Source organism: Notothenia rossii (assembly GCF_949606895.1).
Source record: "Notothenia rossii genome assembly, chromosome: 6".
Taxonomy (NCBI): domain Eukaryota; kingdom Metazoa; phylum Chordata; class Actinopteri; order Perciformes; family Nototheniidae; genus Notothenia; species Notothenia rossii.
Genome location: NC_136909.1, coordinates 15,672,819 through 15,700,753, shown reverse-complemented (window position 1 = coordinate 15,700,753; position 27,935 = coordinate 15,672,819). Strand labels below are relative to the sequence as shown.

General features: G+C 42.1%; 1 protein-coding gene across 4 annotated transcripts in view; it reads left to right on the top strand.

Annotated features, from left to right (window-relative positions):
• mctp1a (multiple C2 domains, transmembrane 1a) overlaps positions 1-27,935 on the top strand; it is a 129,858-nt gene that overhangs the window by 73,414 nt on the left and 28,509 nt on the right. For 3 of the 4 annotated variants that reach the window (XM_079688412.1, XM_079688411.1, XM_079688413.1), the window contains 7 exons: positions 4,701-4,794; positions 9,781-9,883; positions 10,658-10,760; positions 11,361-11,462; positions 11,953-12,027; positions 14,147-14,266; positions 22,115-22,231. In XM_079688412.1, the coding sequence (XP_079544538.1) occupies positions 4,701-4,794; positions 9,781-9,883; positions 10,658-10,760; positions 11,361-11,462; positions 11,953-12,027; positions 14,147-14,266; positions 22,115-22,231 (714 nt within the window). The remainder of the gene's footprint in view (positions 1-4,700; positions 4,795-9,780; positions 9,884-10,657; positions 10,761-11,360; positions 11,463-11,952; positions 12,028-14,146; positions 14,267-22,114; positions 22,232-27,935) is intronic. The other variant, XM_079688414.1, reaches the window with a different exon arrangement.

Here is a 27,935-nt window from a genome sequence, read left to right as displayed (position 1 = left end):
GGGGGATTCTAGATGGAGGGGCAAAGGGAGGTCGGTTTGAAGACTTGAATGGTCTCTACCTATTAACATATTCCTTTTCCCCAGACTGGCCGTCTTTCAGTTAGAGAATTTAATAAAGATGTTCCTTATCAAAGAGCACTGATAAGACCAAGTACCACCACTAATACGTAACAGTGCAGCTCAAAGCCCACTAATCTGCCCATGTGTGTGTGTGTGTGTGTGTGTGTGTGTGTGTGTGTGTGTGTGTGTGTGTGTGTGTGTGTGTGTGTGTGTGTGTGTGTGTGTGTGTGTGTGTGTGTGTGTGTGTGTGGGTGTGGGTGTGGGTGTGGGTGGGTGGGTGGGGGGTGTGTGTGTGTGTGTGTGTGTGTGTGTGTGTGTGTGTGTGTGTGTGTGTGTGTGTGTGTGTGTGTGTGTGTGTGTGTGTGTGTGTGTGTGTGTGTGTGTGTGTGTGTGTGTGTGTGTGTGTGTGTGTGTGTGTGTGTGTGTGTTATTTTGCTTGGGCACATTTTAACAGACTGGTATTATCAGCTTTGAAATCAGCTTTCCATCACCAGCTTGCACAAAAGCATCCAATGCTGCTAATCACAAACAGGCACACGCATACAGACCCATGCAAAAACAGTACCTTCATGCGTCAGCTATCTAATAAAAAGATGGGTTGGCGGAGCAATACAAGTACCATGCTGTCATCATCTCAGCTTTAAAGAGCAGATACCTTCACAAATGAGGCAGAGAAAACAATTGAATTCCCCTGCTTGTGCCAGCCTTCAGCAGTGTGCCCCCCCTCCCCCCCCCCCCCCGATCATCACGAAACACACAAACAGTCGCTTTAAATCAATGTGTTGTAAGACTCGCTACTGTAAAATAAAACACCTAAAACGTGCATTAATAGCCTAAATCTCTACAAAGACGTTGCAGATTTTAAATCCTGCAAATGTCCTTCTCACACATACACACACTAACAAATATGTGCACACGCCACACCTCATGTGGTCACAGTGAGGTCACAGTGAGGTCACTGTGTTGTATCTGGCAGGTGTTCTTTCCTCATCCCAATCTGTGGCCATTGAAGGAAGCCGATAATAGACACCTGAGTGCTGGGATCTGATGCTAGCGCCGAGCTCATTAATGTCTCTCTCATTCTAGCTGTTCTGCATTGTGACGGCTTTGTGTGAGTGTGTGTATGTCTGCCAGGTTTGTGAGTGCCTCTGTACACTTGGAAGTACCGCATGCACGCGTGTGAATGAGTACACATGATTTTCCACCGAAAACTACTTTGAATGCAGCTGACGGCCCTGCTATACTGTATGCAACACGGTGCAATACACTTAGTGACAACTGCCTTAGATGTACTATTTCTCACCGTAACCTTTCCTTCATCCCTAATTACTGTTCCGCAGAAGTAGAGAGGGAAAGAGGGACAGAAAGAGATTTATGCATTATGATGGCAAAGGAGCACACACACTAATGGCTCTTAATGGGCCCGAGGTGGCCACAAGAAGGGTGGATGAGGACATGGCGACCTCCGCTGAAGTGGTGGCACTTCACCACCCACCCACATAGTATGCTCACTCACGCCAGCAATACCTCTCCCACCCACTCCAGTGCACTGCTCTAAGGTGAAGAGAAAGGACACAACCTGGACAGGAAGTGAGATAAGGGTCTGCTCTGAAGTGTGGGATGGGCAGAGAGCAAACTTTGAGAGAGATTGTTGACAGACAGGGATTCAGGGTTGACGAGACGGGGTGGGAATTGGGAGGAAGTTGTTAGCATTTGAGCATTTCACAGGCATTTGATTAAATGTCCTCTGAACTGCGCGGCTGCTGGGCAGACGCTTTGTGCGTGTCTGCGTGTGAAATGTTATATGGAGAGCTGATGAAAGGTGACACGATGCAAAGATGACAGCGAGTCACACGCCTATGCCGGGGAAGATTCATCTGTGTGTTTGCGTGTCTGTTGAGTGTGACAGAGACAGGAAGAAGATGTCACAGTGACAAGATGTCAATCATAGGCAGAGCGGGGGTTTGTTTTATGAAAGCCAACTCTGTCCTTCCATTTTTCTCTCCTCTGTTCATCCCTCCTTTTTATCTCCCCATTATCCCTGTCATTCCACCTGCGTGCTGATGGGGGGGTGCAGGGACGCGAATGAGGGGATGGGGGTCGTTCGTGGCCTCCCTTCATCTCACTCTCTTTCTGCCTGTCTGTCTGTCTGTCCGTTTTCTCCATCTTTTGCTGTTTATCTCTCTGACGGGGATTTGAATTGTTGTGGAGGATGGGTATGTTCTGTCTACCATTTGTGGATCGAGGCTCAAACCTAAATGTCCCCTCAGGGAACCTGTATGGAGGAGGAAGGGATGTATAGTGTGGGTGATGGATCGGGGGGGTGGAAATATGTCTGAATCCATACATTAAAGAAAATAATTCGGTCTCATTTTTCTTCATTCAGCCTCGGTGTCATTTTATGTATCCGTCTATCATTACGGAAACCACCAATTGTTTGAATTTATGATTCTATTGTCATTTTTGTACAATACCAATATAATGCTTTTTGATACTTTACTGAAAGGTTTAACATTAAAATCCTTTGATTTTTTAATTAACAACATTTGACAGTAATTCAAAAACTTTGCCTCAACAAAGTACAGTCTGAAGGTGGCAACAAGGTTGATATAAATCAAACAATTACAAATATAAAACATCTTACCACTGAAATAGTCTGAATTGGTATAATTAAATATCAGATCATATATCCTAAGTAACGGTTGTTATGAACCCGACCGGACATTCAATTACAGCTTTTGGTAAAGTTTAATAAAACCTTCTACACACTCCTAGGTAGGTTACTAATGTTTAACTCTAAGGCACTTACTATTAGTTTGCTCCCGACTCCTTCTCTGTAACCTCCCTCACGTCCTCTCTTTGACTCCCTTTCTCCCTGTCTCTCCCCAATAATCACAACAAGCAGCTGTATCTTGAGAGAAATTGTGCCCTCAAATCCAGAGTTTTCCCCTCTCTCCCTTTCTCTCTCTCTCACTGTATTGCTGTCGTTCTCTCTCTTTCCCCCCTCTCTTTCTTTCGCACGCTCTCCCCTCTCATCTCCTTTAGAGAGCTTTTGGACAATGATATCGCTGGAAACAGGCAGAGTCTGACAGAGTTAGTAATAATGAATTAAGTCTGTAGCCTGGCCCTGACTCTGAAATTTAAATTATAATTACTCCTGTGGGGATGGAAGGGGTTATTGCCAGAGAGAGGGAAATAAATTGAAGTGAAGTGCATTTCCACTTTGCTTTTAAGACATGCTACTCAATTTGGCCCCAGTGTAGGTTTTGTATGCATGTGTTTATACCTGAGTATTTGGGTGCGAACAAAAGCATGAGTTTCTGATTGTGCATGTGTCGGTCAGTGTATAAACATGCCCCATGGCCCAGCGTGATCTCAACAGGCTTCTCTTTATTCCACAGATTTACAGACTAGGATTTACAGTCATCATTTTTTCTCTTGGTTATTTGAAAACCTTGTACTTGCCTACTCATTTCAAACAATCCCAGGGCGGTATAGTATCTCTTGACTGTGTATGTGTGTAGAAAATATCAGGAGGTGTGTGTGTGTGTGTGTGTGTGTGTGTGTGTGTGTGTGTGTGTGTGTGTGTGTGTGTGTGTGTGTGTGTGTGTGTGTGTGTGTGTGTGTGTGTGTGTGTGTGTGTGTGTGTGTGTGTGTGTGTGTGTGTGTGTGTGTGTGTGTGTGTGTGTGTGTGTGTGTGTGTGTGTGTGTGTGTGTGTGTGTGTGTGTGTGTGTGTGTGTGTGTGTGTGTGTGTGTGTGTGTGTGTGTGTGTGTGTGTGTGTGTGTGTGTGTGTGTGTGTGTGTGTGTGTGTGTGAGCTTGAATGAGCTTGAATGCTTGAATGCTTGTTTAACAGTTGGTTTGTTTATCGTTAGTGTTTCCCCTTTTTGTGTGGATGTAGTTCAAGCTGCATTGTGTGTATGTGGGGCCAGTGTGTGTTTGCCTCATTATTAAGATATCAAATACATCATATCACATTATACTGTATATGCACCAATATACTGTATATCACATTACTTCACTTTTCTATGTTGTTATATATTTCACATGTACAGACTGTTGTAAGAAATGTACTATTTTATACTTCATATATTCCACTTTCTTCTGTTGATACGAGTGCTGCTATTCACACACTCTCCCAACACCTCTTGTTTCTTACACACATTGAGAAAGAAATTCATGGAGTGATTAGATAAGAAAACACCAGCCCGCACCCAGACTGACAGTGTGCATAACGCTGAAGAGATTCTGTTTGAAATATTTTCTGTGAATTTGTTCAACTTAACATGTTAAACTTGCCTGTTGTTCACAATGAGCCCTATTTGTGTACTGCGTGGATTAGCAGTCACTTTTAACAATATATATAGTTGTGTTCTCTCATCAAGTTTCATTTAATCTAAAAAGTACAGAGTTAGGGAACATTTCAAGCACAGCTATTCAGTGAAATTGAAATCTGGCCATTTGTCCTCTGTTAGGCTCGCCTATAAATGCCAGCTCTACATTTCCACAGAAGGACTGTTAAAGGACATACTCTACCCTTTCCTATCTTAATGAAATGTCAGGCTATTGACCTGCCATTCTCTTCAATGCTAATTTGGCATCCTCTTTGACCTCTGACCCCTGTCCCTATGATGTTTCAGAGCCTGTGGAGGTCATTCAACAGCCTGAAAGATGTCGGTGTGGTGCAGGTAAAGGTCATCAGGGCTGAGGGACTGATGGCAGCAGATGTCACAGGTAAGACAATGACCTTAAGTCCAGACCTCCGCACTTCTGTTATTTAAAGTTAGTCTCTTCATGTTTCACTCTTGGATTCGTTGTCATGTGTTCATACTCTTAAAGATAATGTGAAAAAAGGCCTCTGTCTTCGGCTTGAGTTTTGCATTAAGACATTGAACAATTTCTGTGGCATGTTTTCCTCCACCAGCGATCTGCCATAAATCTAGCAAAAGATAAAGTCAGGGTGTAATTTTGGTGTAAGGGATGATGCTCTGCGAGGATCCTCAGAGAGAGATAAACTCTACTTTTGCAGGACTCTAAATTTGTCTCTGCATTTTTAGAAAAGATGCAGGCTGCTCATTTGAATAATAGAGAAAAAGTACATATTTGAACCAACAAATCTCTCCCCCTCCCCCTCCTCCTCCCTCCTCCCGCTCTTTCTCTGCTTGCTCTCTCTGAATCCTCCATTCTCCATTAATTCTTACTTTTAATTAGGTCTACAGTGGACAGGCCTAGTTTTTCACTCTGTATTATCTAGTAGAGAGAGAAGGAAATGTGTGTGTCTCTGTGTGTGTGTGAGAGAGAGAGAGAGAGTGATGCTAGAGTTTTCTCTCCATTTGAAACAGCCACAGTCCCATTAGCCAATACAGAGTGGAGCTGGTTGATTTGGGTTATTGCGTGGAGCGACCGGAGCAGCCGGAGTGCAGGGCTAATGGTTCTCTGGCTCTTGTATTTCACTCCAAGCTGAAATTTGCTCCGTGACCTCGTTGTAGAGCTCATCATTCAGTCTAAGCTTTATGGATCCTTCCCAAAAAAAACAAAAAAAGTAAAAACTGGAAATATAATGTCTAGTGGCTGTTTGTTTGCCTTTCACTTTGTCTCTCGCGGTTAGACGTGCTCATTGAAAACATGATTGATTTCAGAGCAGCCTCTACAGCCCGTGGTGATTTGAAATTAGCGCTACAAGCTTGCTACACAGTTACAGTGCAGCATATCCTTTAGTGTCAACCAGGGCTACAATGTTTCATTGAAACTATACCAACACTGAACATTTTGAATAAGTGTAAAATTCAGATTTGAATATCCACAACAAACATGTTTTGAACATTTGACTGACAAAGTTTACCTATGTTTTTTCTTAAAATGTGAAAATGTGAACTTACAAGGAAACATGTATTTTTGACATATATACGTATATTTAAGTATTTGCCAGCCATATGTCGCCAAATGAATACTTGGGTTTCACTTTTAGTTTTTTTCATAATAAAAAAAGATATTTCCACAAGGGACTCTGTATACAGTATATTTTCAAAAAAGAAAGACAAAACATGGGCTTGGTTTCGCATGTGGGTTTAACACGTTACTTTTGTGTTATAGCCAAAGAGATCTCAAATGTAGAAAGTCCAATGTTTAACCTTATTTGAATTCATACATTCTGGCAAGCAAGTATTTTGTTCCTTAGAAAAATGTTTTCTTTCAGCCAGTCTTACAAAGATAGATACAGCAGGTGAAATGATACAGAAAAATGACAGGGTTGTATCTAGAGGGCTTATTCCTGTTTTGAGCCTGACGCTGTGTGTGTGTGCGTGTGTGTGTGTGTGTGTTTGTGAGTCACTGGCAGAAACAATAGCTCTGTAAGAGCCACATAAGAGCCCTCACCACATGAACACCCTATTTTAACAGCCGAGACCAAGAGAGGGTCGGGAGCAAGGTGAGAGAGAAACAGACGGACAGACAAACAGACAGACAGAGAGGGGAGGTCAGTGAGAGAGAAAGAGTTCACCATCTCTCTCCCATTCACGCTGCCTGTCTCCTCACCCGTCTCTTCCCCTCCTCCTCCTCCTCTCTCTGTAGCCATCTCTCTCTCTAATTGAAGTGTTTTTGTGGAGTAGCTCCTCTCCAGCCCGAGTAGGATAACTGAAAATAGTCTCTAAAACCAACAATCCCTTTTGTCTGCAAGCTCTTGTCCCTCTGAGTGGATGCTATACAGTTAGAACATTTCAATAGTCACACACACACACACACACACACACACACACACACACACACACACACACACACACACACACACACACACACACACACACACACACACACACACACACACACACACACACACACACACACACACACACACACACACACACACACACACACACACACACACACACACACACACACACACAGGCACATGCACTTCCAACAGCTACACCATAGGGAATGTAGACATTATTTTTACGCTCAACAATAACACAAAATCTCCCAGCAAAGTGCATATTTTCCACGGCAGCACTTGACACACAAAGGAATACTTTCTTTATCTTGTCTAGCCTTTTAAAAGTTATATGAAAAGTAGAGTAAATGCTAGAACAAATGCCATTGATTCACATTTTAAAGTCTAAATCATAATTCATTGTGATTGTGGAGGAGCATGAGAGCGTTCCCTCTCCAGCCGCAAACTCCTCACTAACTCTAAGCTTCCTGCGAGGCAATTACAGCGCTCCCTCGTCCCTGCACTGTTTTCATCCTCCACACTTATCTCAGGGCCTCTGAAATTAGTTTGAGCCCGCTGCTCGCTGCAAACTCTCTGCCAGCGGCACCGAGACGGGACCCAGAGGGGGGAGGAGCTTTGCTCGGACATTACCTGGGCGATCTCTGAGTGGCGCTCAAACCTGAGCGTGTAATTGGTTAAGACAGCCGCCTCTGGTGCTGGCGGCCAATAAGGTGAAAGTTCATCACCAATGACAACTGGCTCTCTGCGGCAACACAGCCTGCCATGTCATTAAAAACAGAATATTAGAGAGAAAATGGGGGAGGGACCGGGTTCTGCAGAAATAATTTCCATCTCCTAATTTAGATGATTGCATTTAAATTTAATCAGACTTGATTTGTGGGGACAACATCATAATCGTTTATGCTATGGATGCTCCGGGAGGATTAAGGAGGATTTCAAATATTCACTTTTGTAATAAACATTAAAAGAAAGCCAAAATGCATCATTTTAAAATACATTTCGGTGTATCCGTGACGGGGGCAGGGAGGCATTTATATATACCAAAGCAATAACAATTTATATTGATAATAAAATATGTCCATGGAGATGCATTTAAAAGTAGTTACTTGAGTCCATTTTCTTTTGTCAATTTTAATATACGTTGTTTTCTATCGTAGGAGTCATAGCTGTCAATATCCACTTCAAACACTCCACATCAATAAAGCCCCACAAACAGATATGAAAGGCAACACCTACGGCTCAGCATTGATCACGTTGACATTTACTTTGCACACCCAATAAATGTCCTGCCCTTGTCACAACATTTGAAGAAAATCACACCAATCAATGACACACACACACACGCACACGCATGCACGCACACCCACACGCAGAGGCCCACACACACACACACACACACACACACACACACGGTTCCCATGTTGCACACTCACACACTCAAACAGACGGAGGCACAAGCTGAAATGTGGCAGGGGGCTTTGAACTCAATCCCAACTTTATTGAGTCCTATTATGCAACATTTCTCATTTATTATATTTAAATACCCTCTCTTTTTTCTACGGGAATACGTGTGGGACATGTTTCTCTTTTTACTTCCTGACCCAGTCTCTTCAAGTGATAATCTTGAACAAACAGCGCAACGGCTCCCAACAGTTTTAATAAAAGAAAATGATCAAAGCCAGAATTAAGAGTTTTGTTGTTTTTAGTTCGTTTTCAGGCAATCGAAGGGAGGTGGGCTTGCAGGCGCGGGGAGCTGGTCTCTCTCCTTTTTTGCGTACAAAGAAATTGAGATGTGAGATGTTAGTGAACAAATGGAGAATATATAGGACATTACTGGTTTGATTATTATAGTACAGTAGGCTATTCTCAGGAGGAGGAAATAACTGTGATTATGTTTATTTCTCCTCTCGGTCTCTCTCTACCCAGTTACATAACTGTAGTCAATTCTGAATTGAAAGTTTTGTTGGAATAAATTAGCATGAATGAATATGATTTATAGTGAACCATATATCATACTGTATCAATGTTTTATAACAGCTGAGGGTCTTAAAAGTTATCACGCAGTGTACTAAAGTTTAATCTTTTTGGCAGCAACAGGCCACTCAAATGATTTCATATGTCATCCTTGAGTTTTAAAATGAAATTATTCTGTACAATAAATCTACATTTGGATATATGATGTTTTGTTATTATTACTATAAAATGTCACTTGTGTTATATTAATGAAACTAGTATTGCTGCATGCAGTGTGTAACAATGCATGCAGCAGTGATTTCCCTATAATAAACACAAGGGATACATTTTAATATTAAAAATAATTTTCGTACTGTTTTGATCAATTTACAAGGCTGTCAATATAAAAAAGCCAAAATGATGAGGAAGAAAAAAAATGTTTCCTTATTTAATTCTCAAATGTTGTTCTTGCTTCCATTCATTTCTTCCCTGCGTCGTTGCCGCTGGCTCGGACTCGCTAATCATGGAGCAGCGATGTTTCTCACACCCCTGCTCGGCTTTCTTTATCTTCTACTTTGAACTTCTCTGGCCTTCAGAGCCACATCGCAGTCTGTGTCCTCTGCACCATCCATTCAAAATCTCTCTCTTCTGACTCTCCCGCCCCCTCCTTGTGACTGCCCAGGGCATAGTTGTCCTGCAGCTTATCTTCTAGTTGTCCATGTTCCCAGGGTTTTGATAGAAACGGCTCGCAGCTGTTCCACTGATATACTGTTTTATAATATGGCATCGGGGCTAAACATGAAATAATCATTATTATTACAGCTCTGATAAGTCCAGGGTATTGGAGCTGTCGTGTGGTAGAAGGAGAGGATGCTGTGTATTATCTGTCTTAATAAAATGAGGGATTGAAGATAGACAAAAGCTGTTGGAATTACTTAGAGGTTTTTCTATGCTAACTAAAGTGTAGAATCTTCTTAATGTATGTATCTCTTTTCAACACGAAGGTCATTCTTATGTTTTTTTTTGTTGCTCTGAAGGTAAGAGTGACCCTTTCTGTGTGGTGGAGCTGAGTAACGATCGGCTGCAGACACACACTGTCTACAAAAACCTCAACCCAGAGTGGAACAAAGTCTTCACTTTGTGAGTAGCTTTTACAAAACTCACATGTCTCGCACACACATTGAAATCACTGCAGGGATGACATCAAATAAAAACAAACATATATATTTGTAATAAACTCTGGTAAAGTCAAAGCAACCGTCTCACAAAAAAAAAGTCTTTAAATCACAGCAATACAATTTTGTTTTTGTGTTTAAAAAAAATGTATCCAGTTAAATTTGAGCATTAAAAAAAATATTGATCACAGTTAACAATGCGGAAAGCCTTCCTCATAAAAACATCTAGGAAGACATTAATATAAGATAAAAAGCAGGCTTGTCAAATGTTTACGTATTCCAAAAATATTTTTAAAATATAGTTACACTCAAGCTATAATTAAATGTTAATGCAGATCTCTCTTTGCATCATTTCTTACATGTATGAGACCATTATATTAAGAAGAAACTTGTGAAATCACAGGACAGGTTAATTCAGTCATCCTCTCTTTTAGCCTCCTTTCCTGTACATAACATCAGCTTTCTTCTTGATCGCCTAGTTTTAAAAAAGATAACATGTCACTCTCTACTTCTCCTTAGTTATTGCAGTACTGTAGTGCAATATACCATAATGCATGTCAATAGTGATTTTTAAACATTTATGGAAATGTATTGCAGGATACGCATATGTAAAAAAATGTCGTTGGGAGTGTTAATCATTTAAGGAAGCTTATCCGAGACACCAAGCTTTCATAGTGTTCAGATTGTAACCCATATCTCAGTATATGTGTCATGGATGTTGTGTTTCTGTGTGCCGCAGTAACGTGAAGGACATCCACTCGGTACTTGAGGTCACTGTTTACGACGAGGACCGAGATAGAAGTGCCGACTTCCTGGGGAAAGTGGTTATTCCTTTACTAAATGTGAGTCAAAGGCAGATTTCTGCGTGTGTTTCTACGTCTTTTCCTTTGGGGATAATATAGAGAACCTAGAGCAACGGAAAGAACGAAAACACACAGTTGAAGATAAAAAAAAGCAGGGGTTATTTTTGCAACTCCACAGATGAGGCTGTTATTATTTCACAAAGAAAAAAGAGATGACAAGATGGAGAAAAACAGAAGAGAGCCTAAGAAAAAAAGAAGAGATTGATAGGTGAGAAGAAAGAAAGTGAGGGGATGAGAGATGATATGAAAATGACACTGATAGAGAGATGGAACGACACGATTTATAGATAAAAAAAAAACAGACAAGTGTGTCTTATAGTTGAAAAAAAAGATATAGCCTGTAAAAAGTACTGTGTGTCTAATATATCCATGCTCTGCTGTACAGTATGATTCCCCAGGATAGTTAATTTCTGTTTGACAGAGCCGAGCTGCAGTGGGTAATGAACAGGTACTTGTCAGAGTTGCCACAGTTGTTTTGGGTTCCCTGTCAGCGCCAGCAGCTGAGGTTCAAAGGTGGCCCGGGGAGCCGATTCAGCCGGGTATTGCCAGACAGACGCCTGTCATGTCCCTCTCCCACAGATCCAAAATGGAGAACGCAAAGCCTACGCCTTGAAAAGCAAGGAGCTGACAGGGCCAACAAAAGGGGTCATCTTTCTCGAAATAGACGTGATTTTTAATGCTGTAAGTCTTTCTTTAGCTTTTTTGATTCTCCTCCCTGATTTTTTTTTTCGCCCACCACCCCCCATTATCCTCTCCCTCCATCCCGCTCTTGTTCTCTCCAGCATCTCCCCCCCCCCCCACGCTGCTGTTGTCTTTATTCTGTTTGTCCCCCCTCCCTCGCTTCCATCTCATCCCTTGTCCCTCGTCCTCGTTTTGGCTTTAATTATCGAAGACTCCCTCTCAACAGCCTTTGTTCGCCCATTCACCATCGCTGTGTGTGTCCTATAGCGGCCATCTTACAGCTTTCTCTCCCGCTCTCTAGCCACTGACATGGGGCACGCTCTACGCATGTGCTGCCAATATCATTACACAATGTATACAAAAAAACATTCAAAATAAATATAATCGTCATCAATTCTGTCATTTTATTTATTTGCGCTATGAAATAAGTGTCTTTTCACTCTCACCATTTGCTGTTTTTAAGGCTGTGTGTGTTCACTCCGTCCTCCAGGTGAAGGCTGGTCTCAGGACGTTGATTCCCATAGAGCAGAAGTATATCGAAGAGGAGCCCAGAGTGTCCAAACAGGTACATCAGCAGCAAACACTGATCTTCTACCTCTCCGCCTTATTTGATCTGTGTCCACCCTATTCTGCCTAACTGTCTGAAGCGAAACCAACACGCCTGCAGAGTGGCATCTTGTAAACCAGAACAACTGTGTGGGCAAGATACAACTGCATGATTGAAGGAAAAACAGCATTTTGTTTCTTTTTTCCCTTCCCTCCTCTCTCCCTTCTCTCATCTCTCCCCCCTTGCATCCACTCTGAGTGGTGAATAGAAATGTCAAGCTGTCAGCTCTGGGGTGCATAAGTAGATTGGCCATCCTTATAGTTGGCCCTCTTTGCCACTGCTGCTTTGCACTTCATTGTCACGCCGCTCAGTGTGGCGGCACCACAAAGGGCTGAATAGTAGGGGCTGGCCCACATCAGACATGTCATATGACTGACCGTTTGGGCTCAGCAGTCAAAGCTGCGCCATGCACAGTCGAGCGCAGCAAACACACGCACCAGCTCCCATACCAGGCTTTTGTCAGCCCTCCATCTATTCCCTTCTTTCCTCACTGTTCCTTCTCTGTTGCCCTCTGTCTCGGCCCACTCCACTCTTTTTTCCCCCAAGTGCAGAATCTTTTTTACATCTGCATTTCACCTCTGACTCACTGAGATGGCCCATGTCAGCGTCTCGCAATGATGATGTCACTGGCTGCTTTAGAGGGATTGCCCCGTGAGGGCTCTTTTGTGTGGTAGCAGCTCCCCTGCTGTTGCTCGCTGCTTAATGTGCAGAAACATACACAGTAAAGAGAAAAAACCCAGAAGCTGGCTGCCAAACTAAACCATATAATCGTAATCATCACATTTGACTTAATAAATGGCTTTACCACTTTTCTAAGTGTTTTAGAGGAATAACTCAAGGCACTTTATGAAATACTTCATGGAAATGAAATAGCCTTATCAAGACAGTTAAGGCAATAATAAGCCCAGAAGAGTACAGCATGTACATCAAGTGCATGCGCTGAGGAACGTGGAAATGGATGATTCACAGTCTTGCTGTCTTCAGGGTCTGTGTGTCCCCAGCAGGACACCATACAGTCATCCTCAGTTTAGCAACAAAAAGACTTCACATAATTACACATAGAGAGGGAGGAATCCTCCTCTCATCTAGCATCAAAGCAGCCAAGCCACCCCTAACCACATGCAAATCCACCCGGAAACACACATGCATATAGACAATAGACTTTACTGTAGTGCTACAAACCCATACTGTATACCCACAATATACACACATTCAAACACACACACACACAAGTTTTTTTTTCTTCTAAATAGTAAAATAATGGCCTAGAATATTTTGAACAGCGATCTGCAGAGACAGTTTGTCCTTTGGGAGCACTTTCTCCTGGTGGTGACCTGATTGGGTGGTTGGCATTCTGCGCTGCTATACTGCTATTCCCTGAATGGTTGGCAACCCATGGGGAGGACAGCAGTTAGCCAGCTTTCTCTCATACCTGGCCAAAATGAACGGAGAGCCCTCGGGGAAGAGAGTCCAGGGACTGTTGGAAATTATTGTACTTCACTTTATCACTTGGAGAGAAGACTTACAGCAACATTGTGAGTCATCTTGTCACACTTTAAGCGGCCGTTTGTCCTGTATGCTGATCCACATCCATATATAGCTATCCAAAGAAGGAACACATGAAATTGTCCTCTTGGTGTCCTCAGTGCTGCACTGTTAGACGGTAATATTAAAGCCAAAGTGGGGTAAAAGCTGCACATTTAAAAAACTTAATGCTCTACTTAACTTTCCAGATTGAGACACAATGTGGTTTAAAGTGCCCGTATTAAGATTTACGGTCGTTTTAACGAAGACATACATGGTGTATTAAATGTATAATTGTGACAAATTCACTCAAAACCTTTACAAAAAAGAGGGAAATTAATTCTTAAACATCCAGTATGTGATAATGTTTGTATGTGAAGCTTATGTTAAAAGGTCACAACCCTGATGCGATTTAGTTTGTTTACGCAGGAATCTGTCACATAAAGTCTCATTAATAGGATCATATATGAGACATAATGATATATCATCTACAGCATATAACAGGATCTTCATTTGTTTTAATCATTCACTTTTGTTTTTGTCTCCCTTCTAGCTGCTGTTGCACAACTTCAACAGAGTTCGCCGCTGCATCATGTTCCTGATCAACACAGGCTGCTTCATCAACAGCTGCTTCGAATGGGACTCTCCGCAGAGGAGCATCTGTGCTTTTGTAGTACGTACAGCTGCACTCGCATATACCTGTACAGTACCACACATGAGGACATATTACATTCACATCCAAACTGAAACAGGACCTAAATCTTATCTTTTTGAATACACTGATTCTATTATCAAAACATATGATAATGCTTTTTTATTTATATGGTACGTAGACAAAATCTGTTGGGTGTACTGTTACCTCACACGTTTTGAAACTAAATCACCATAATCACATTGATGGATCAGTACTATTCTAAATAGACTAACAACATTCATCTATTTTACCGAGTACTCTCATATTGCCAGTTAACATCTGCACACACGCAGCAGGAGAGCAACAGAGGCTGTAGGACCATTTCTGCTAACAAAGTATGGATCCTTCACTGGTAATTGCACACTCTAACACGGGGGGTTGTTGATGTCTCAAGCACAGCTAAGTACATTTCCACACTGTAACCCCCACTACAGACTCTCACTCACATACTCAATTTCTTAATAAGATAGTGGCGATTGAATCCTTTTTCAAGCTTTGTATTAAGTTTAAAAGCACACATGGTTTATACGTGGAAAGTGTCTGTTTTGGTACTCAGTTGCTTGGAATAAGTGGAGAGTTGGTGTTGAAACTTGAACACTATTTTAATTGAGACCCTTAAACATTGAAATACTTGTGTTGGAAATGTTGCTATATTCTATTGAAGTGTGACAAGCTGTTCCTGCAGACAGTGGAAATGGTAGCTTCTTTCTCTCTTCTCCCATCATCCTCCTCTGTCCTCTCTCTCTTGCCCTCCTGTCATCTGTGTCTGGTATTATAAGGTGAAGTGTAATTGGACAGCAGAGCTATCAGTAAAAGACATTCTCCTGCAGGGTGGTGAGTGGTTGAATGGAGGTTCCCTACCCTAAAGATGACAGAGAAGGCATTTAATCCTGTCTGGTTTAGTGTCCTGACTTAAGTAGCTACAGGACAGGTGGACCGGCCCCGCCCCAGCCCTTTACTGTAGGAGCACTAAGTGTCTTCACAGCAGACATTAGACATTAGCAGCATTTGGCTGTCTGACACCAATTTCATCTCTGCAGAGGCTGCATATGTGTGTGTTTGTACAGCAGGTCACAGTGTCATCACAAGACATGGGTCAGAAGAGACTAGTATTGATCAGTTAACATTTTCCCTCTGTGTGTGTGTGTGTGCAAGCAGACTCGTGTGTGTGTGTGTGTGTGTGTGTGTGTGTGTGTGTGTGTGTGTGTGTGTGTGTGTGTGTGTGTGTGTGTGTGTGTGTGTGTGTGTGTGTGTGTGTGTGTGTGTGTGTGTGTGTGTGTGTGTGTGTGTGTGTGTGTGTGTGTGTGTGTGTGTGTGTGTGTGTGTGTGTGTGTGTGTGTGTGTGTGTGTGTGTGTGTGTGTGTGTGTGTGTAAGTTTACTCTCATGTAAGGCTGAACTGGGTGTGAGCACCCTTTATCTTTAAGAAAGAAATACAAAATGTCAGACACATTTCTTTTTGGACGAATTCACAGAAAACAAGGTCAGCTCAGAGGTGCCAATCTTCGTGGTGAGAGGAGGATGCAGCCTTGGATAGCCCAGCCTCCATGTCAGCACACACAGACACACACACGGCTTGTATAGCCCTTCACCCTTTTTAGAAAACACAGCGCATGGTACATCCCCTTCTGAGTAACAGTGCAGACTATTCATATTCTCATTGTACTCGCTTAAATTCAAAGTATTTAGATGACGATAAAGGGTGTATCTAGGCCAAGGACGTAGCGTTTTATAGTTTATAGAAAGTCTGAAATGTAGGTGTCATTGCTTTTCCTCCCCCCTCTCCCACTCTTTTAGGAGTCTGTTATCGTAGGACTATGCACTTAGCTAAAAGCATCAGAGTATTTAGGGCCTCTCCTCTACACAGGTACTCCCTCCCTCCCTTCCCTTCTATTTCTTCATCCCTCTTTCATTTCTCCCTCACTTTGAGAGGCCTCTTAATCACTTCGCTCATCTCTTTAAGTGGGTTTTTATGGGGGGCCATCTGGCCAAGGTGGTGTGTTCATGAAGGTGTACGGCTGTGTGTGATTATGGGCATGTGTGTCTGTTCACATGTGCACGTGTGTTTCTGTCTGGCTGTCTTTCTAGACAGATGTTACACTTAACTTTCCAACACGGCTGTAGCTACAGAGGTGGAGTTGTGGGCAATTCAACCTCTAAACTTACAAATGTGTGCACTTCTCAACTGCTCAGTGAGCCCGAGGGGAGGAATTTCACTGTGTTCATATCATTCTGGTATTTTGTGAATGCAATAGTACATCCAAATGCAGTCACTTCACCACATTCCCTCCATAAAAACGCTCAACATTTTTTCTTCATGGTCTCTTGCTCTCCTTCTGCACGATTCCAAAAGTTGCCAGCCGCATGTACACATCGCCCATTAGTGCCAGCTGTGATTAGTGTGTATGTTGTGTGTGTTTTGTGCGCATGTGAGAGAAAGAGAGATATCGCATAGTCTCACATGCAGCCTTTCTCTCTCTCACACCCACACTGCTGTCACCCACCCATCCCGACAGTGAATCAGCCACCGTGGCAGCTTTGCCTGAGGCGTTGGCACAATGGACGGGACTGGAGTTACCTCCTGTCCTGCATGATGGGTGGTGTGTGAGTGTGTGTGCATGTGGGTGTTGGTCTCGGTGTCTCCCTGTCTCAGGGTTAAGCGTCTGCTTCCTCTCTCCACACCTGCAAGCTCAGTGTCTCTTCCTTCGTTCCCTCCATCCCTCCCTGTTCCTCTGTATCTCTCCCTCCCCTCCTCTTCCTTTGCCTTCTCTCCCGGAGAGTTGAGGCCATTGTGGGGCTGAGCGGTGTAGGGTTCTGTTCTCCTGCTGCTGCCAGTTCTCCCCACGGCCCCTGCAAGACAAGGCTGTTATTGCCCCAGGGACCGCAGGCCTCAGCAGCTCTTCCTCCAAACAAATTTGCTGTAACTTTATCTGCAATTGGGCTCTGAATTGGGAGCAAATAGAGGCAGCTTTGTGAAGCTCGGGGAAGGGCGAGGGCAGCGAGCTGGGGGTTGTTGGGGAGGCAGGGGAAATGATACCGGGCTCTTTTATGTCAGGCAAAGTAGGACTCTTATCAGGAAGAGAGCCCAGACAAGGGAGCTACTTCTAGAGGAAACTGGAGCACCTATCACCTGCTTTGCATTTAGATAAAAATTCACCCTGCTGAAATAAAAAAGGGAAAAAAGCAAAGACAGGTACAGAAGCAACTGTTGGAGTGTGTGTGTGTGGGTGGGTGGGTGTGTGTGTTTGCACATGTTTAATACACATACACAGTGCAGAGACGCCATAGCAGTACACACCACTCCAGGTCTCTTTAAATTGCTCCTTTGACTCCTCTTCAAAGAAGCAGTCTAACTTTTGAAAGTTTTAAAGTCGTGAGTTCGTCTTTGCCCACAGCAAGGGACAGCTTTGAAAGATATACTTTCACATGTTACTGCTCTCCTGATTTGCTAAACGAATGATAGTTGAAATATAGTGCCATGACTAACCAAGAATACCAAACCAGAGTTTAATCACCAGAGATCGACGGAAAATGTGCGAGGCCTTTTGTTGAGACGTCAGGGACTCGGCATCTTTACTTCTCGTAACACTCCGTTTTATAACCGCGGTCATAAAATGGTGGATGCTTTGCTTTATTTTTTGATGTTTTTAGAAAATGACTGGCTTTGACACTTTGGGCTTAGTCATTCAGGCTGCTGTTTTATCAGATGAGCAGCATTAGTTGTGCTGTAGATATATATTCTGCAGGGGTACAGCAGGGGGCAGTCTAGCACCACTGAATGCTGGGGAGGTCCGTTCACTAACAGCACACAGTCCTCCTCCCTCTCCCTCGAACTTAACAGGACTTCTAGTTGTTATCTGGCAACACTTAGTGCCAGCATGGAAATTGATGTAAGAGAGATAAAGGGGAACTCTGAAATCCAAACTTCAGTTTCACTCCACTGAGACAGAGCAGGGGGAAAGTTAGCCTGGTGTGTGGTTAATGTAAGCCAAAGTACTGAATATTACCCTCCCACAGAGCCGCGGCTCAGAGCCGTAAGGACGCGGGTTGTGTTTTGAAACAAATAATGTAAAATGCAACTCTCAACGTGCCACACTGAGTGCTTGAATAAATCATTTTGACTTCTCTATTTTGTTAACACGTTTAATATATCTTCTTGTGCTCAGGGGATTTCTTAATATTAAGAGAGGGCATCTAAGATATAACTGTAATGAAATTAGACTACAGAGACTTGTCAAAATAATTTATTTTACTGATTTTATGTATTGGTATTTTAGCCAAAATATTACAAATTATACTGTCATTGTTTTTACTTTGTTCCTGTTTGTGATTGTCTATTTTAATGACACATGTCGTATGCATTTCAGCTGGTGCTTAGATGTGAAGTTTGCCCAGTTCAAGTGTAGCCTTAAACCGTATTTGAAATGGTTTAGCAGATTTGACAGAGGAAAATATTGTTTTACTTTGTTTTATGACAAGTGATTAGTTTTGTTCTTAAAAAACCATTGCCGTATAAAAAACACTTGTTAAAGCAAATGATTTAAAAAGAGTGATTTTTAGGATAAAATGGCTGTTTAAAGGTAAATGCTGCCAGTAGTTTTGGGGACAACATCAAATGTTCACTATAGTAGAAATAACTAACCTGACTCTTGAATGTATATTTGTTACTACTCTTTTCTAATTCAGATAATTACAGATACTATTTCTAACAATGAGAAGAGAGAAAATGGTTTATATCTCATTATTGTTTCTGTTCTGTTGCACATTTATATACAGGCTCTCAAGACTTAATTAGAGTGTTTGCATATTTTCAATAATATAGAAGCGCATAAACAGAGAAAGACTATCTCCTGTGTTTATATGAATGTTTTTACATTAGCACACAGGTAAGAAATCAGCAGTATTTAAAAGGAAAGCCAGAGTTGAGCCTGGTGAGCATCCCTCTCAGTCCGTGTTCAGATATGAACCGGTCACTACATTGTGTGTCTCTGACCACGCAGAGTCATCTACAAATGATTCCCTTTGACTACATCTGGAGTTTCATTTTGCATTCCCCCCCCCCCCCCCCCTCCTCTTTCCCCTTCGATCCAGCATGTTTTTATCATTGTTTTTTCCCCCACCGTCTTCCTCTGGTCACTGACATCCACAGCAGGCTCCTTCCCACTCCCTCTTCCCCAGGCGCAGAGCTTGCTATCTGGTGTAGCACGCAATGGGGGGTGTTTGTGATCGCCAGGTCCTGGTGGAAAGGTCCAGGCACTGCAAGGCCCCTCTCTTACCCCGCCGGGGGGCTCGGAGACGGGGCAGGGCCGGCCACTGGGTGTCCGGTTGCTCTAGCTGCCTGTCAAAACTTCACCCTCAGCCACTAAAACCAAATGGAGAAGGAATGAAGGGGGACGGCAGGTTAAACAACCTCAGGCAAATGGAGAAGAAAGCAAGATCCATTTTTCTTTTAAACATAAAGCCGGGTTTTAAGGTTTCATTTAAACATCAGGACAGCGTGGAGCACATTCATTCGCCTGTTGTGTGATAACGATACCATAAGCGATTAGAGAACAAGACACTAAATATATTTACTTTACTATATGCCTTCTGTAAGTGTTATTAATAGCAGAGCGTTTGAAAAGAACATTGTATCTGCATGAAGATTTGTGTAAGGTATTTATATCTTCTAAGAGAATACGTTTAAGACAAGTGAGCTCCTTTGTTTGTTTGAAGACATATTTCTGCACCTCTATTGCGGATTGTATTAAAAACTGATTATTACATGTTTATCAGTGTTTTGAGTTTGTAAACTGTAATACTTTGCAGGAAGATGGATCATTTTAGAATGGTTATATTTTGTAGAGAACATTTTTTTTCAAGCATGTGATATGTTTGTTTGTATGCAAGTTTATTTTGCTGAGCTTACACGGTCCTTGCCTCTTTTCTGATGTATGAAGGGAAATGGTTGTGTTGCTTATTAGTATACAAATATGAATTATTGAATAGTTTATTTCCAATTCTCCTACACAGCTGTATCAGAGAAAGGCTCTTTGTATTTGAGAAAGTGAAGTTGAGCCTGAGAGACGGGGAAAGATTTCGATCCTTTTGGGAGATATTGTTGCTGCACCAAGGCCATTCAGGTTTATTTGAAAATACATTTTGCTGTGAGCATTATGTAAATGTACTGGACATTTCTAATGTTTAATTTATGTATTTTTTTTGCTTTGTATACTACGCCTCTGTTAGTGAATTTTACATAAAGCAAGTTTTATTAAAAAGTTTGGATATGAGCCTGACCAACTTTTTTTTTATACATGAGAAGGGAAAAAGTTAAGAAAATGTTATTGTTTAATTATGTAAAGAGTTGTTTGCATTGATATTCAGATACATATGTTTGTGTGTGGGTGTGTGTGTGAGAAAGTAAAATGCAACATCGACGGCACTGTGTGTGTGTGTGATAGTGCGTGTGTGTGCGGTTTAGTGTCCGACTGGCTCCACTACAGTAATAGCAGAGCTGCACACACACTCTTAAGGGGCTGTTGAACCTCATATCCACACTCACCTTAGACTGTAAACACAATGAAGAGCTTGTTTTTCATTTCCCCCCCTCTCTCCCTCTTCATCCTCTTAACACACGGAAATAAAACAATTTGATTGTTAATGATGTTGTCCGGCCAAACAGATCATAATTGGTACACAGACACATAACTGCTTCATATTGTAATGGTATTAATTACACTTCTCTTTAAAGTTTCCCATCAAAACTGCCTGTTAAACATGGATGCATTATTATACCGTCGATATTTCATGTTAAATCTTCCTTGCTCATATTTACAATAATACAATTCTTTCACTTGTATTTAATAAACCGTATCAGGCATGGTTTGCATTTTTAGCATTTGTTATAATTGTTGCTGTAGTCTTATTAATTATGAAATATATGTGTATACTTTTACATACAAATATTAGAAAATACAAATGATTTGTTCTTTTTGTTTCTTAAAGTTAGCATTCCCACACATTATCCTATTTGAGCTAAACTCTAACATTTCCCCAAATCCTTTCTCACAATTGACACAATGCCGTGATAAGATGACAAGCTTCCATCATTAGCAATATTATTTTCCCACATATATCTTCTCACAAGCCCCATAATAATCTCTTGTCATCGGCTAAAGAGCCCTGCCAAATCCAGAGGGTTTTAGGAGAGGTTAATTTTCAGATGGTACTTTTCTTGTTTGGTGATGAGAGGGGAGGTATAGAGGTTATGGTTTTGGCAGATGGGTGCAGAGGAGGTTAGAGATGGGGCATCAGGGCCTTTTGGGGAAGGAGAGAGGGTATTGGGGCTTGGAGTGACAGGGTTAGGGACTCGGGGTGCGGGGTGTGTGAGGTCAGATGCTGGGGTTTGGGGCGGAGTATGGAAGGGTCAGCTTTGACGTGCTGCTCCTGAAAACGGTACATGACCTCAGCCTCTGGGATGATTGGCATGGAGGGAAGAGGCTCTGACGGCTCGTACTCATCCTCTTCATCGCCCTCCTCCTCAGCTGAAGGCCCAGAAAGCCTTGAGGGTCAGAGTGTTGAACCTAGGCTCACCGACACCAGGCCTGCACCTTTGTTGAAACACAGTCTTATTTTTTGCGCTTTGTTCCATGGCGGTTATGATTCTGCATATGAATGTGTTTGAATGCGTTTCCAATCGCACATATGGTCGGCGTACGTTCTCAGGAGTTTGCCTCACCAGGGTCAACATGGGGTCTTGAATGTATACATTCTCAGCCCACACTGTTCTCACTTTTTTGTTCTCACTTTTCTTTGGCTGATGGTTTTGTCTTTTTCTCTCTCCTCAGCTTTTTGTCATCGTTGTGTGGAACTTTGAACTCTATATGATTCCTCTGGCATTGCTACTGCCTCTGGTCTGGAACTACATCCTCATCGCGTCAGGGAAGGATACCAGGCAAGACATGGTGAGTGACCCCGTACCTTTTGATATCCCTCCGCCTTTCTTCTCTCTCGCTGTAAAAGCCTCCAAACACAATGCATGGTAATACTCGGACACCAAATTAATATTATTTACAGCATTTTTTATATTTACAGGCAAGTCAGCCTTTTGATAAGATATAATATATATAAAATCCATATTTGTGCTATACTGTAAAAGGTGTGATGATGATGTGATGAGGCATGCAGATGATTGGAAAATCATCATACCTTTTTTTAAAAACAAACTCATTTGAAATATACTTCTGATTAAATTGCACAAACATTGAGCCAAATTGGAATTTAATTTTAAAATACCTCTCTGGTGGATTTAAAAAAAAAAAAAAAATCTGCCCCCTTGAGGAGCTGCATTCACATTCGGATCTCACATTTCTCACTTTGCCTTCTTTGAGGCAAAGAAAAGGGAGAAATAATAGGCTGTCACCTTGAGCTACGTTACGCTACTTACCTGGTAGTATATTTATTTAATTCATTTATTTTTATCTCTTATACCAATTAAATGATGTCAAAGCAATGTCATGGAGAAACAGACATGTTTTAATCATGGCCCGGCACATTTGGAGAGAAGAGAGTGAGAACGAGAGAGAGAGCTGGACTATGGAGTGAGCGTGAACAATGAAGTGATTAATTTTAATAAGTGCCTTTTTCCAAGTCTCCGTTGGAAATAACCAGTTAACAGACCTCAGATTTTCTTACAGTCTCTTGCCTTCTCTATGTGTATATTTATCTCTTCATAAGGATTCTTTGGGTTTGATTGGATTTGGAAAAGATAATAAATGCAGTCATTATAATGAACCAAATCTCATTGCAATGTGTCATTTGTAATGTTACACATACAAATGGAATTAGATGCAAACTGTGTATAAATTGCCAAAAGATTTATTTGGTAAGTCTCCAGAACTAAGCATCTCTATTTATAAGCCTCTATTTTCACATGTGGAAAATGTAAAGCGATGAAAATGAAATCAGAAAAGACAATCCCTATGTGACGCATATAAGTCTGTTACTTGACAATTACGTGGCAATTATACCGTAATAGGTGGTACGTCATGAAAATAAGAGCATTTCAACTGGATAAAGTCAGTCAAGAATTAAAGGCTTGTTAATGAAGGTAGTTTCACAGTCAAAATAAATCATTTTTTAATTTGTGAATGACTGAGACTTGACTTCCCCAGGATATACTTTCCGCCTGTAGATGGCAACATTGCTTGACAAAAAAAATCCCACATGCCTTAAGACGAAACCCGATCATTTGTGCCCCCACCTGCTGCTTATATTTATCCAGACCTAATGATATTCTTTTCCAATGCACTTCCTAATTAAAATGAGGCAACAAAGGTTACATATTCTCTTAATGTGCCACTCACTTCAAGTAAGAGTATGTGCATGTAACTCCCACTTCATACAGAATTGCTTTTCTCTCCTCCTTGAAAGGGACTATTGTGTGTAAAGTACCTCAGGAATCGGTTGGAACATTGAGACATGTTGATATTGTTGATACTCGTATGGCAAGTGCCGTTTTAGAAAGACAATATTGCTCTGGTGAGTTCTACAAAGTTCACATATACTCAGAGACAAGAGTGAATAGGATATTTAAGTTTCACTCTTTTTAAATCCTAGATGGTCTAAGTAGCATCACGCCGCTTTCATGACTGATTTTGACCCATGTTTCTATGATCTGGAGCAGTGGAATTTAAAACCTTAATACACTGTTTACCAGTTGTACTTTTATTGAATGTCTTGTAGCTTGTGTTGTTGCTAATCTTTTATATATATTTGATTAATTACACATCATACTCCAACACTTTTTTACTTTTAAATTGTTGCTTCAATATCATCATCCTCATTGAGTGGTTTAGGAGTGTTTGGTTGATTTCAAAAGACTTATCTGTTTGGGACAGAATAGATCACCAAGGCCAGGCAATTTCTTTTTTTCAAGCCACAACAGCACTCCTGGAAAGTTTCATATCCAACCTTCTTTCAGTTAAATGTCTCCTTTTTCTATTATGATCACAATTGTTTACTTTACGTGTACAGCTTAATATGTGTGGACAAGAGGTTCAGTGCTGCTAGTAGAGGGTGTTAAGAGAAGTTGGTTCAAGTTGTTGGTGACATTGTCAGAGGAAAATACGCAACTCAAGAGGAAAGGATACCAGTGTAAATGTAGTATAGGGGAATGTGCATGTGTGTTGTGAGAGTCCTGCTATCTTTCAGAGTCTGGTTTGTTAATTTATTCCAAGGATATGATTCAGGCATGACCGCAAGTATAGAAATACAGCTGTGAGTCACTCTAGGTGTGTGGGGGGGAAAACAGCGTGCATAGATGGGGATAAGTTATCTGTGTGTGACTGATTGAAGAAAATGTACGTATACTTCCATAAAATGTGTGTATGAATCCACGAGTGTGTGCAGACATCCTTTCGCAGCAATATATCCGATGAAAGTGGGATTAATTGTCATTAATGCTCCTTTCCTTGCCGCTGTGACAGTTGTGCAGAGCAGCACAGGCAACACAAAGAAGATTCTCTGACAATCATCATCTCTTGTCTTGGCATTGCAATCTCACTGCCTCAGGATTGGTGAATGCAATCGCTCCATTATCAGCTCTCTGCATCTTTTAGGTGTGATATTTGTATTATAAGTTAAATTAGAACATGCACAGCTAATGTTGCGTTGTGTAAGTACTCATTATTTTTTAGTCATTTGTGTTTGCAAACGCTTCACACACATAAGCACACACATTTGTAACACACACATTCAGGTGCATGTCTCCCCCGAGTCCTGTCCCTGTTTGTTTTCAGGCAGAGTTTCCCAATCTGCGGTGGTGCAGGGGGAAGTGAGTAAAGCGAGAGCATACAGTATCTGCGTGCTTCGTTTCCTCTCCCGGTCCCCTGGATTCCTCTTCCGAGTCTTTATCAAGCTGAAGTCATGGACGACTCACAATTTCCCCCCTCGCACTTGGCAGGGAACAGAGAAGAATAGAAAAGAAAACAAGGGAAAAAGGCTTTCTAATTACTTTAAACAACACACCAAATTAAAGCATTGTGCTGAGCCGAGCAAGGGTCAGCATCCGGAGCGCTGCGGTTTTCCAGCAGTCTGGGGTGAGGGTAATGCCAAAGGAATCTTTGTTGAACTCACTCTGAAGGGTGAGATAGAGAGAGGGATAGGGTGGGGGAAGAAAGAGAGAGAGAGAACAAATGAGAGTATACGCTTGAGTACAGACTTCCTAATGAACTGAAGGGCCTTGCTCCATCTGATGGGTTCAATGTGAGGACCCTTCTCTGATGCTACACCGCAACCACAGTCCATAGCCCTGTCTATAGCAAATAAACAAACACAGTGTTCCTTCCGCGCTGTAATTCACCGCTCAGGGTCACTAAATGTTGTGTGGTTACATGCTGCTTTGCAAACAGATCTCGGATCAGAAATCCTTACCCTCGCCCCAACCTTGACCAGTACCTGCTAAGCAGTCGGAGCGTCCTCAGAACAGCGATTAAAGGTGACGTACCAGAAAGGTCTATGACCTCCTCTCTTATCGTGTAGCACTCTGACCCCTGAACCCTGACTCTTCAACACTGTAAGCTGCCCTGTGTGCCGTGCTGTAACATGCTCAGTGAAGCAAACAAACAAAGAAGATAACCTTTGCTCCTTTTCAATATATGTGGAGTATGATACTGCTTTGACATGGCTAAGAATGTACCTTATCCAAGGTCCAACCTGTGCCTCTGCATACAGTAACTATTGAGTCCACGATTGTTTACGAGTTGGAGAAGCACTTAAATTACATGACCCCCTCCTTTCAATATCTATCTTGTTTTGAAACCTTGAGCAATGTGTGCGTTAGATTCATCTCAAGCCTGTAGCAAAGGAAGCAGCCAGTAGGCCGGGCTCGGTCAAACAGAGGACAGGTGACTCTCTCTACTGGAAGAGAAAACGTCTGCAAGGCTCGTACAGTAGCCGTGTGGTGTGTTCATGTGTGGTGTGTTCATGTGTGTGCCTGCTTGCATGAGTGTATATAATAATATATATAATGTGCGTTGAGATTAAGAAGCAAGAGATGCATCCCAGTAGAAATTCATCTTTGCTGTTCCGTTGGCCCAAAAAGGCCCTTACCAGATGTTAGGAAGGTGTTCATGTTGGCACGGGCTGTCATAGAGGGCACATACAGAACATGGTGATGTCTCTTTTTTCCACAGGATGATGGGCAATTAGGCCTTGTCACACTGGAGGACCATCATCTTTATACCATGCTTCAGACCATTACATAGATTCACCAAATCATTACACAGAGGAAGACCTAATGGCCTAAAGATACTTCACACTCACCGAAACGTTCAACCCGCCCTACATATGTAGTTAATAGCATTGCCATAAACACAAATAGAATTTTTATAGACATAAAATAATTCACTAGGGTTTGTTTTTTTCAAGCCAATGTTGTTCTACTTATTTTGGTTTATTCTTTATGTTCCTGACTGTGAAGCCCTCTGTGAGACAGCCGAATATTGTTCATTAGAGTAAAAATAATCTGTGTTATTTCCAAACTGTAATTATGTCTGATTTTATTGGAACGTCGTCTCATTTCTACAACAAGCCTTCATTGCCATTTTCATCTATTCTATTTTCTCCCTGATTTTGCATCTAAAAAAAAAAAGCTGTCTCTGCGTCTCTAAACACACTGTGCCTTGACATCTGCCCTCATTAAGAGCCACGCACAACACACGAGTAAAGATGGGGAAAGCTAGAAGCAAAAAAGGAAATGTTGCCTATTATACCTCAACTCTTCCAGAAAGTCACACCTCCACTTTTTCCCAATAAAACTGCAACTCTGGAAAGAAAAAGACGAAGGAGATGGAGTGGGAGCAGGAGACAGAAAAAGACAGAGGTATTCAGAGAGATGGAGCGACAGAGAGACGGAGGGAGAGGGAAACGGCAGGCACTCCTCAGTGCAGAGTCAGACATGGCAGTTGGTGACAGGTGACAAAATCAAAAGGTCATGTCACTTTTAACTGGGAGCGCCTGTGCCCCACTGATTTCCCCCGTGCCGCCCCGGCATCACCGCGCTCATCTCTGCTCCTCTCCGTCTCTGCTAAACTGGCAGATAGGATGGCAGGCTGGCAGGCAGAAAGACAGGCGACGGGCATAGTTTGAAGCGGGACGGGAGCATCGGGAGCATCATGAATGCCACTGCAGATTCTTCCCAGCCTTCCTTTTCATCATGTTGTCTCTCGTTCTCCTTCTTTCCCTCCGTTTGTTTAACTCCCTTTATCATACTGAACCTTTGTAACTGTCTGTGCTCTTTTGCTAACAACGTCAGCAGCAGGGTGTCTGCCTCAGTGCTTGTTGTTTTGTCTATACAGTACACCCGCTGTAGCTATTTGGTTTAAACCTTGAGCTAAAGCCTACAGATGTGAGTGGGGTTGTGTGCAGTTGATTGCACATCAAGTGTGTACCAGCTCTAGCCCTCTTTGCCACAACTGAGTATAAGAAACAATAAGACAATACAGCATCATCTGTTTGAGAAGGAAACACATCTTATCACTGGATTTACTATATTTACTCACAGTGTCAAGAAGGCTAGTGGAGCGTGTGAAATGGTGCTTTCCTCTTGATAGCTGCTGAATCCCTGCACAAACATACAGTACTTACTGATTTGTCAGCGAATAAACA